The sequence below is a fragment of the Vanessa tameamea genome, chromosome 14 (assembly GCF_037043105.1).
Source record: "Vanessa tameamea isolate UH-Manoa-2023 chromosome 14, ilVanTame1 primary haplotype, whole genome shotgun sequence".
NCBI lineage: Eukaryota > Metazoa > Arthropoda > Insecta > Lepidoptera > Nymphalidae > Vanessa > Vanessa tameamea.
The window spans coordinates 1,330,422-1,343,198 of NC_087322.1; the positions used below are offsets into that span (position 1 = coordinate 1,330,422).

A 12,777-nucleotide genomic window follows, 5' to 3' on the forward strand; every position below is an offset into this window, starting at 1 on the left:
CTTTACTATTGAGAACAAGATGAATATACCTACCTACACGTCATGTTGAGTAGGCGTAAGCTCAATGATGCCTGCCCAAAATTTGAATAGACTTTATTATTTAGAAAGACTGTCTAAATATTTGTTAATAATAATAACATTGGAATTGTGAGCCGATCAAATTAAAAAAACAATAAAAAACAATTTTAAAATAATTTACACGAAATTGGATGGAAAAGAGAAACATTCGATACTTTGTTTGTGTTACCTGTTGAATAAATTCAATAGAATAAATAACTTTAATGTCGCTGCGTTCATTATTACAAATCCATTTTGGGTAATTAATTAAAATGACTGGATAATGCGGTTTTACGCGACCTTTTCGATTGAGGCTAATATTAGGTAAATTTATTCCTCTTACTGTTTTTATTATCTGTTATTAAATAGTCATGACGTTAACAGAAGAATAATGTTTGGTGATGAGAATGTTTATGTTTGTATCGCTGATAACGAATAATTTATGTTAATATTTTAATTATAATATGAAATGCCTCGGTTACACTTCCGTTACTTATCTTCGTTTTGCTCGAAACGATGATAATATATTTTTATTTTAACATTATATTAGCAGTCTGTAAATTATCCAATTTTCAATTTAAATTTTGCCTGTAAATGCTCCAATGCGGGTTGGTGGAATACACATGTGACAGAATTTCGTTGAAATTAGACACATGCAGGTTTCCTCAGGATGTTTTCCTGCACCGCCGAGCAAGAGATGAATTATAAACACAAATTAAACACATGAAAATTCAGTGATGCCTGCCTCGGTGGTTTCAGGGTCGTTATTGACCTTTTCGGGCCCTGGTAGAAATCGTGACCTACATTGTTTTTTCTTTCGTATCGTAATTAGTGTGATCAAGGACTCTTATGATATTCGTAGAGCACAGTACTGAGAGTATGCAGCAAACACCATACTTCGCCGACTCCCGAAATTTGACTCCCTGCTTCGTCGCCCCACCGCGCAAAAGCTCCAAATATTTTGACATGATATTTATACTATTACTTATAGGTATTCAATGTGTTTCGGAGAATGTTTTTGGTTAAATATTACCATAAAATATAATTCAACGTATAACGAAACCACAACAATGCATGTTCGTGTCTGCTAGTTAACATATGATGTAATACTAAACGCATACAAGTATATCAGTTATGATATGAAAAGAAAAAAAAATGAAAAAAACAGGAGTTCATATTGAAATATTCATAAAATAATATCATTGCTTATTTATCTTATATTAGATGAACAATCCTATTTCTTACTTTTTATATAAATTCTTAGCAAGTAGGACGCAATTCCTCTAGGATTTCCATATTTTTTTTCTGAGAAATAGATATATTATTTTCGAATAGGAAAAAATACAAACATTGTATTACGGAAAAACTTGAAATAGGAGAATCTCCAAGTACAGTTCGACGTAAAGGAAGACAAAGTTGTGTTATAATATTATGAAAACTTGGGTATTATTAATACATAATATTATATTATATACCCCTTATATATATACCCCGGTGTCACAGTCACAGTAGGTGTAATCAAACCTTTAATTTCCATGCGATCTAATAGAGCTCTGCTATATTATGCACTAGAGTTTTATAATTGATATCTTTATTTATACGTAATTATCATACTTTATGTTGATGATTTAAAAAAAAATTAAAGAAATAAATTCTATCAAACACTCTATTTTATTACAGAACTTAAATAATCTTTGTAACTATTTTAATAAGATTTTTTTGACTCTAAAGGTTACAAAGTGCAACACTATATCGTTCAACCGGAAAATAATTCCATTTTTGTATGTGTATAATTTAAAAACATTTCTTTAAAGAGGGTGTATGCAGTTAAAGACCTGGGCGTAGTTTTAGACTCTAAGCTTACGGTTTTTACATTTGCTAGATAACATCCAAATTGTATCGCATGCTTGGATGTATTTTAAGAGTTGGTAGGGATTTCAGTCAGTGCTCAACTTTGGTTCTGATCTATAGCTCATGTTCGATCTACTCTTGAAAACGCCTCTACTGTATGGAATCCACAGTAATCTTATTTAAATTATTTAGATTCCATACAAAGAAAATTCTACAAACATTTATGTGTTATAGAGCTGAATATTCTGCTAACATACAACTTTTGTCTCCTCTTATTTTACGTAGACAAGCTCGAGACCAACTTTTCTTATACAAAATGATTAACAGTTTTATAGAATCACCTCTCCTATCTATCAACGAATTAATTCCAGATATAAGTTATTATTTAATGTGCCGATTTGTAAAACGTAAAGTACTAATAATATCTTCTTATACCGTAGCTGCCAAAATTACAATAAAGTAAATATATTCAGATATTGATATTTTATTCAAAAAATGTATTCGTTTAAAAATAAAGTTGTTAAGATAAATGTATGCATCAAATTATAAAAATATGTACTGACGTGTATAAATATTTAATCTGTAATTAATTTGTGTTTAATGCCTTATATTCTATTATTGTAGAACGAAAACAGAATGACGTTGACAAGTTTGTAACTGTCAGTTGCATTCTTGATGAATTTCACATTTTGTTGATATATAACTTAGCTGATGTATGTTATATTGTATATTATTATTGTGTCATCTCATTGTTTGTATCCATAAAATAAAAAAAAAAAATAAAAAAAAAACTCTATTCTACTTAACTACTTATATCATCTTCCTTCGCCTTATTTTTATTTTTATATGGATAGTGAGAAATACGATATACTTGGAAAGAATATCACTTGTGAGATGACGTCAGACAGTATGGAATAAGCCAACCACAAATAAAATTGGGATAAGGGCAGGAGGATGATGATGACTTCAATTTTCTTCCAGAGGTCCAATTACAACTTCACTGACATTCAAAACGCTATTTTTTTTTAATTCATAGTGAATATCATACCGATGATATCGTGTCAATTTGTTTGTCTTGAGTGCTCTTCTGGTTGGCATAGGTTAAAGGTTGATTTTTATCTGTTCAAACTAAGCGAACTCAGAGTGTATGGAAAATATCGTGCTAATATGTTATTATGTTTCAAATATTATTTATTCTTGTTATTATAATACTTATTATAATATATTCTTTTGTCCACATGTCCCATAATAGTATATAGATAAAAAAATATATTTTATAGCGATATTTAGTTGCCATAAAATTATAATTACTCTCTACCTTTGTTAAAATAATTAAAAATGCATTGTATTGATGACGCTTTATAGCAATATTTGCAATAAAGCGTGATGAATACAATTCATTTGAGCGAAGAATGTTCAAATCGCATTATATTGTGTTTTAATCAAACACCACATTCATTGCGTCGAGCCAAATCTGTGGTCATACTGGGCGATTCTACTATAAAACTAAACTAAATTTAACTTTATCGCAATTGAATCGATACATAGCAGTTGTCATTTAGCTGTATTCCTATTGTCCAACAATTCAGTTGCTGTTCGGTCGAAGTTGGGGCGGAATATGTTCGGGAACGTATTGTAACTTTTTACACTCGGTGACTGAAGAAATAAGAATAAACTTGTAACCCATACTTTCCGTTTGCATACGGTACAGAGAACATTTTAGTGTTATGGTATACGCATATATAATAAGATGCCGGGAAATATAATCAATTTACCAATTAACAAAGTTAATTAAGACTAAATTAATCAATAAATCTTATTATTCATAATACTTTTTATAAAATAACGCCTGGAATTAGGCTCGAGTTCCATTACAGAATTGATGGAACATTAATTGTGAATAACAGTACTGTAAATCTGTTTATTTGAAAAGAGCAACTATGCGAGTTTCTTGTCGTTTCTTCTCGCCGGAGGCTGCTTTCCAAAACTGTGGTAGCGTTTAGGTATTGACGATTCAATAACGCTTCATTGTGAAGTTTACTAAAATCAAATACATTTGATTTGATTTTGTACACACGTCTGGGAAGGTACAACCCACTCATTATATATTATATATAAATACTTAGTATATTTGTGTTCCAGTTTGAAGGGCGAGTGAGGCAGTGCAACCACAGGCACATAAAATCTTAGCTCCAAAGGTTGGTGGCGCAATCGCTATTTAACCAATGGTTAATATTTCTTACAGCCCAATGTCTGTGGGCGGTGGTGACCACTTACTAGTGTTGCATATCGATATATATCGATAGACTATCGATAGTTGAGTTATTATCACGTGTCAATACTATCGTTGGTACCGATAGCTCCCCATGAGCAATACTATCGGTAGTATTGCAAAGACCCTTACCTTTAAACCTAAACTATCGATAGTCCAAAACTATCGATACTATCGATAGTATCAATAGTATCGATCAAAACGATACTACCGATAGTACTATCGATATCCTGAATAGTTTTTGAGGTCAACTCTCGATAGTCAAACACTTACACATCAGGTGGCCAATTTGCCCATCCACCAATCTATTAGATAAAGAAAAACCGTTATGAATTAGTAGAATTGATCCCCCGTTTCGACTGCAAACGGCACAATGATGTTTGAATACGATGCAAATATATCATGTAAACTTTGTCAATTTGTGTTGTCTGGTAGTACAGATATTGTTATGTTTATACTTACTGAAACTTCGCATTTATTCAAGATTTTGTTGGGAATTTCAAAACTTATCGACAGGTTTTGTTTTGATTTAATTTCATTGTAAACTGCAAGTCACTTATCTAAATTTGGGGCCAAAATGATGAAACTTTATTTACCTAAATGAAATTTGAATGTCAAATAGTATACATTAGTTAAGTTAGAATTGAAATTTGTCGATATTAAATTACTTTAATTTTGTTTACGTTTTTCTTTAACTCTAACCAGCCAGTAACTTATTTCCGCTCTCTAAAATCTATTATTTTTTAAATTGTAACAATGTAGTAAATTGCAATCAAGAATCCTCTGTAATTTTCTGAACATCTACGGCTGGAGCTCTTCAAAATTAGATCTTAATCGATTTTTTATGTGCAGCCATCGTGCCACAATCACTGGGACAAAAATCGACTTACGCTATTAATATATATGATAATTCACCAAATATATATTTTTGCCGCCATATCAATCAATCAAAATATACTTTATTCAAGTAGGCTTTTATAAGCACTTTTGAATCGGCATTTAACAAACTATATTAAGTGAAGCTACCACCGGTTTCGAATGCAGATCCTACCGAGAACAACCGGCAAAAAACTCAGTAGATATGTTTTTCAATATTTAAAATTACAAATTCATGTTAATTAAATACAATTATATATGTATATAATACACCTTGCCTGAAAGTCAACAAATCATACTTACATAAGTTGCTTAAAAGTGTTTTTTTAATGATTTATGAAAGAACAAGACACAGCAACTAATCGCTCCACAATCAACATTTATAAGGAAAACCGTTAAAAGAAACACAATTAAATTTGAATATATTTTTATTGAATTATTTCAATATTACAAAAAAATAAAACATTTTACGATATACATATACCAAATTTACTCTTAATACATTATGTCTATAATTTTTATTTTATGAATAATGTAAAAAAATTATAAATGCGAATTCCGCAAAGGAATGTATGGAAGACATGAACACTGGGAGGAAGTCTATTTTATAAGGCACTGTACGAATAGCAAAAATCGGACATTTATACCCAGTGTAACGAAGCTTACATTTAAATTACTCTTACAAAATTATAATACTTGTCAATCCCTATACCTATATAATAAATAAAGGCACTCATGCTATCAAACAATTTGATCATGGCAACACTGTCAAACGTCATAATTTTGAGATTCTAAAATCGGTCACAGACTAAATAAATCAAAGCTGCCATTTAATTTGTTTAATAATTAGACCTACTTGGATGTGCCTTAAATATTCGAAATTCAAAAACTTTTTTTATGATCCTCGCTGCTTCTGCGCCGCTTGGAAAGTGTTTTGCATAAGCATAGCTACTGTCATTGGACCAACACCACCGGGTACTGGAGTGACCGCACCGGCAATTTTGGAAACCTCTGGATGGAAAAAAAATACAATGTAATTTACGTAATATTCACACAAAAATAATAGCCCCCTATGGGTTGTTCGACGACCGGTTTTGACGAACGAAGTTTCAGTACATGCACTTATAAATAGAAATAAACACACAACACAAACACAATGTATATTTTCTTATACAATAAGTGTCTGGAATGTAATAGATGAAGAAATTCGTTCATATAAAAAATATATTCCTACCGTCATAGTCCACGTCTCCAACCAGTTTAGTCTTTCCTTGCTCGCTTTGTACTCTTGTTATACCAACATCTATTATGGTAGCACCAGGTTTAACCATATTTGCCTTTATAAGTTTTGGGATACCTGTTGCAAAAATTAAAAAAAAAAAAACAATGAAAAAAAGAAGATATAGGTACTTCGGTTTAATTATATTTACTTTACAATAAATAAAAATAAAAAACAATTAAATATTATTTGTATAAAAGAAAAATTTACCCGAATTTTGCAGTTAACATTAAACTTGAACATGATTTACATATAAAAAAAAGTTTGAACCCAAAATCTATTATTTTTAAATAAAGTTTTAATTATTATTTAATCCACCTGGTCAGACTTAAATTATATAAGGAAACTTACCTGTAGCTGTTACAATAATGTCAGCATTCCGACAATGCAGTTCCAGCTGCTCAGCCGGCGTGTATCTGTGACATATCGTCACAGTCGCGTCCATACCTAATCCACTGTCATGGTTCCCATCACTATGCAGCATCATTGCTATAGGCATTCCAACATTTTTCGACCGTCCAACTACAACGGCATTACGACCGAATGTCTCTATTTTAAACCTAATAAATAAAATTAAAAAAAAAAACTATCAGAATAAGGCCACCTCAATCTACACTAATTTTTCAATTAAAAAGTGGCTCTCAAAATGTAAAGTCAAGTTTTAATAGTAAGTCTTAACCATCATCTTGAAATATGCATTTTTGCAGATCTCAATGCTCTTAAAAATGATAAGAGCCTTTTCTACAAGAATTCATATTATCTGTAAGTTTATCACAAAACTTTTAATCTGTATTAAATATTATTCAACATGAAAAATTTTATTAATAAAATTATTAAAATGTCGTAAGTTTATCTTTCTTAAAATTCACCTTGAAACAGATAATGAATTATATTTACACTATGTAATGTACTACCAATGAAGTGTTGTGTACGGAGAGGTCTTAACCCAGTAGTTTTTATAATCTAGTATTTACAAACTATTAGTGCAGTAAATTTACTATAGAGTAAAATATATCTGTTATCTCAAACAGGAGTTAATTACTTTGACACACAAGAATGAAATAATAATTATTCTTTGAATATAATTTATGTCAAAATAATAAGTAACAGAACTCATTAATAAAAATGTATTGAAACCACAAAAGATCTATAATTATAAAAATAAAAAAGGAGACTCAAAAAGGAAGATATATGAAAAAAAAATTCCAAGACTATAATAGAAAGTATCATTTATAACAGACACTTTAACAGAAGGTATTGTTGGCAAAATAAATTAGTAATAATTTCTGTAAAAACTGTAAAAAATAAAAATGTAGAATATATGACAAACTTACCTCTTTAGCATTTCTATAACAGCAAGGGCGGTTGCAGGGACTATGGTTGGCATGTCTAGGGACAGCTGCCCGACATTAGTTATATGAAATCCATCAACATCTTTCTCCGGTGCAACAGTATTACAAACTTTTCTTTCATCAATACCACCCGGTAAAGGTAGCTGAACTAGTATGCCATCCACATTTTTGTCACGATTTAGAGATTCAATTGCTGCTATAAGTGCATCTTCCGTGAAGGTCTCATCATATTTAATAGTTTCTGCTTCTATACCAACATCACTAGCTGCTTGAATCTTGTTTTTGACATATGTATGACTGGCTGGGTCATTGCCTACGATGATGCAACGTAGTGATGGAGCTCGGTGACCTATGTTAATCCAGTCATGTATTTTTATTTTCAATTCATCCTTGATCTCTTTAGCCAAGGTTTTACCATCTAGAACTCTGGCCATTATTCTGTTAAATAAACAACTATAATTGAAACATTGAAGACAAAAAAAAAATTAGCACAAAAAAGATTTGTATGAGAAAGGTTTTAATGCTGTTCGAAAACCTAGTGACAGAACTAGTGCACACACAGAAACATTGCAAAATAAAATTAAAAGTTAATTAACACCAACATAATTCATATAATACATATATTTTAATTAAAACCATTAATACAGAAGCTGTACTCTGTTAAATTTGTTTTTACCTGGCCGAGCCCAAGGAATCAATGTACGTGTGACTTCTCATTGTTGTATTCAGTAGTGTACTGACTATACGCAAGCATATGCTTTGCCTCATCGCTTACTGTTGACGTACATAGGTCATTAGTTCACATCTTTGTAACAAGATAAAGATTTACCAGTTTCGTAAAATAATTGCAAAAAAACAAACTTTGTACCGTTAATCCATTCGAATTAAGTTTATACCGCTTTATAGCGGTTATTGAATAATAAGGCCATTTATGTAGAAAAGGTTATCAGAAATGAGTACAATATCGACACAAACCAGTATTCACTGGTTTTACAATACTCCACAACATATATAGAAGTATATTAACTGAATAACTCTCTGAGTTGTTATGTATCAATTGTTTCGACATTGAACATGATAAATAAACTAATTGAATTAAGTAACATATGAAGACAAAACTATATGATGAAATATCTATTATAATATGAATTATCTTCAATTGTTTTATTGAGTTACAGATTAATGATTAAATTAGAGTTTCTATACACTAAGAATGGTTTTAATAATTTTTAAATATTTGCTCTTATATAACTAGTCGAAAAATTCTATGAAATTCTATTTCTATTTTAAAATTGCCATTTTTTTCTGGTTATGTGTGGTGCAATGTTGATCAGTTATCCCAATATATATTTAATGATGATATGACTGAATTGGTCTTTGTTCAATCCACAATATTAATCATAATGTCCTCATTTAATATCAATTTTAGCAATATTTCTGAATTTATTATTGACATAAACTTACTTGTAACTGATTACAATATGTTTATTAGGATAACATGTACTATTGATAAGATTTTTAACAGTATTCGTACTGTAAATATATAGTAAGGTATAATTAATTAAAAACTACTACTTTTTTAAATTGTTGCATGTGATTCATGATATTATGGACTTATATTATTTATTTATCTATGGTTTTCTAAAACCTTACCTTTTCTATGATTCATTTCTGTATTATTTTTGGCTCATTGTTTGTTTTAACTACGATAAATATCTATAAAATATATATCGACTGGATAGTTTTAAAATATTTAAGACTTTTATTTATAACCTAAAAACATTCATGTGTCTATCAATGTTTGAATGAAATAGTTTATGTAATACTTACATTTTGTGTTGCACTTATTGTCTCGAAGATCTTTTATTATTTTTCACTGTAAGGCAATAAAATGATTACCAAAATTATATTAAAAGATAAATTAACTATTAGTGTTTAAAACTTTTGCAATTTGGAGGATGTCAGCTAGTCCAGCCGTCATGTGTCACAATATTCGCAAACACGAAAAGCAATATTCTGTCACGGGTGATTTCCGAACATAAAAATGCTTTTATATATTTGTAAACTGTAATAAATAATTGTGTATTTTAAATTTGAAAATACTTACTCAGTTTAAAATGATTTAGGAAATAGTAATGAACCAGATTGAGTGTAGAATAAAATATAATCGAATAAAAAGCACCAATGTATTTGAATGGCATCAACATTCAACAAATTATATTTTTTTTAAACACGGCACTTTTTATCAATGCTTGAAAATACCGGTTGGAAAAATTATTATGATTAATTAAATGGTTTCGGTTTTTCTTTGATAAGATAAAATTTTGTCTCGCACCTAATATTTAATAATTTTTTTTTCATTATCAAATAATAGGTATTTTACGTTTTGGTGTTTAATAACGAAATAAAGACAAAACAAAGCAAATTCGTATCTATCCTAATTAAGGATTTTGCTACTTATAAATAAAATAAAATATGATTAATATCAAATCAAAATATTTAAAGTATTTAAACTCATAGAAAATGTCATAAATCTACCATTATCTTTTAATTCATTTTTTTTATTAGAGTAGGTATAGTATGCGCGAAAAAGATAAAAATGAAGACACTGTGTATTGATTAAAAGTCTGGAAAACGGTACCTACAGTTTTCCTGAGTCTGGTCTTATAAGATGAGAAACCTGATTGAATAGAAAAGCAAGCATTTCACTTGCGCACACGTTCTTGCAATTTTACCATATCTTTAATAACTTTATACCATTTAATAAGTTCTAACATGTTACGTCCTTTGTACTGGCACAGTCATTGTACTATCGTAGGATCAGATATCATAGATAAGTATACTTACTATTATTTTATTAGTATCAAGTAATATTACCTATAGGTATTCAAAAATACCAAGATGACGAAAACATAACATACATTGTTATAAAAAACGTTTTGTATGAAAATAATTCGTTATCAGTAATTAACTCGTTCAGAATAGGCCACAAGTACAAAATTATAATGTAAATATTTTTCTAATTAATTATATAAAGATAATATTTTTACATCATTAAAATGACGCCACATTTTTTTATCGATAGTCAATTAGTCTTTAAATCAATATGACGATGTGGGAAATCATTTAAAACGTTCCATTCATTTGTTTATTATTAAAAAAAGAATATTTTTTTTAGAATCTAGCAATAAAATATAACACCACCAATAAATTTCACCACGCATATGAAACATATATTTTGTAAGGTTAGTTTGTATGTTCTCACCGTTTAAAGATTATCTTCAAGCCATTTCATTACTCATTATTAGAATCTATACTAATATTATAATTTCGAAAATAACTCTGTTTGTCTGTCTCTTATGCCTTCACGGTCAAACCACTAAGCCCAATTTGATGAAATTGAGTAAGCAACAAGCATGAACCTTAAGGATGGATATATGACCTTTTATACCTAGTACCTGACGACCAATGTAAATTATGCAGTTTACCTATTAAAAAAAAAAAAAAGTAAAGAGGTCATAATGCATTTAGTAGTATTTGTTGGTCGTTTTTGTATATCAAGAATTAAACAGGTTCCAGGATGCATCCCTGTAGGAGACTAACGGCTAATAATATTATATGACTTAAAATAAAAAAAAATGCTCAGTAGTTTTATTTAAATCCGACGTGGTTTTGTATTAATAAAATGTTACTTTTATTATTTTAGATTTTCTTTTCGAAACAAGAAAAAAACTTTTTAAAATATATTTATATGGAGAAAACTTATTACATGGTTGTCTAGACTAGGAATCTTTAAAATTAAAAGCTGGAGCGTATTTTAGGACATATACGAGTTACCTTGGTGTGTCAGATAGGGACTATATGACAAATCGGTTAAACGTAACGTCAAGCGGAAAGCGGAAGCCAATATAAACAATTTTTGATCAATTTAAAGTCATAATGTTATATTATTGAGTTTGCGTAATTATTATTTATGAATTATTATTTATGAATTATTTTATTGAAGTGATATTTTAATTTACTCTTTGGGGGCGTTCAAGTATTACGTAACGTAAATTTGGGGGGGAGGGGGTGTCTCGTAAAACGTTACGATGCGTTACAGGGGCGGGAGGGGGTCTTTCTTACAACACGTTACGTAACATTGTTTTTTTTTAAATAAAAAAATTAGGGAATCAAAACTCCCAAATTGGCAACTATTTTCATTTACGTTTTACGGGGAATCCCTCGATTGTATTAGTCTGGTCGTCATTTTTGTCCAACCTGTGGGATCTATTTCACATTTCACAAGAGCGTTCAAATGCACTGTCGTTACATGCATGGCAAGACTGTCTGCCATGACCATTGTGAAACTAGAGTACGGCCACAGCGCCTTGCTACCAGAAGGGCGAATGAGCTTCTCTGTATTGTGCATCGTTATGAAACATCGTCTGAGGATACTGACTGGCTCGACGAAGACGAATTTGATGCAAGTGGCTTAACAATTCCAGAACCGTCTTCGTCTGCACGCCAGGTGGCAGTGATGAAAGAATCTGAGTGGCTAGCAAACCCGTGGACAGAGGAGCAGTAGTTTCAATCGGATCGGATTGTTTGATCGGAGACTTACTTAGATACTTGGATAATAGTTGATTATTGTATTGCATAGTTGAATAATGTTAAGAATACGATTTTATTTCGAGTAAAATGTTTAATTTCAGCTGGGTTTCTGTTTATAATTGCATTGCCAAAGGTTAAAATAAAAATGTTATTTTATTTTAAGAGTATTAGTAAAAAAAGCTAAAATAGGAGAATGAAGGACGAAAACGATTATGTGTTAAGCCAAAAATGTATAAAAATAAACAAAATACGCAGGTTTTGTGGACTAAATTATTTAGTATTATTACCACAAAGTCAATTAAAAATATACCAAAGATAATAACTAAAATATAACTTTTTGCGACTTTAGGTTAAAAATGGTCACTTAAGTGTTACGTAACGTTTAGAGAGGGGGACCCCTCCCCCTAGGGTACAGAAAAACGTTACGGTGCGTTACAAAGGGAGGAGGCGGGGTCAAAATTCTTCAAAAATTGCGTTACGTAATACTTGAACGCTTC

At 30.2% G+C, this 12,777-nt stretch overlaps 1 protein-coding gene across 2 annotated transcripts; it reads right to left on the reverse strand.

Moving 5' to 3' along the window:
- Positions 1 to 5,466: 5,466 nt before the first annotated feature.
- LOC113398630 (bifunctional methylenetetrahydrofolate dehydrogenase/cyclohydrolase 2, mitochondrial) lies at positions 5,467 to 9,633 on the reverse strand. 2 transcript variants are annotated; one of them, XM_026637479.2, is made up of 5 exons: positions 9,518 to 9,633; positions 7,670 to 8,125; positions 6,687 to 6,895; positions 6,291 to 6,413; positions 5,467 to 6,067 (listed from the first exon to the last, which is right to left on the reverse strand). In XM_026637479.2, exons 2-5 carry the CDS (start codon positions 8,119 to 8,121, stop codon positions 5,952 to 5,954), a joined length of 900 nt encoding a protein of 299 aa, XP_026493264.2. In that variant the 5' UTR covers positions 8,122 to 8,125; positions 9,518 to 9,633; the 3' UTR covers positions 5,467 to 5,951. The 2 variants fall into 2 exon arrangements, with proteins under 2 accessions (XP_026493264.2, XP_064072993.1); XM_064216923.1 differs by lacking the exon at positions 9,518 to 9,633 and adding an exon at positions 8,364 to 8,517.
- Between the last annotated feature and the right edge of the window lie 3,144 nt (positions 9,634 to 12,777).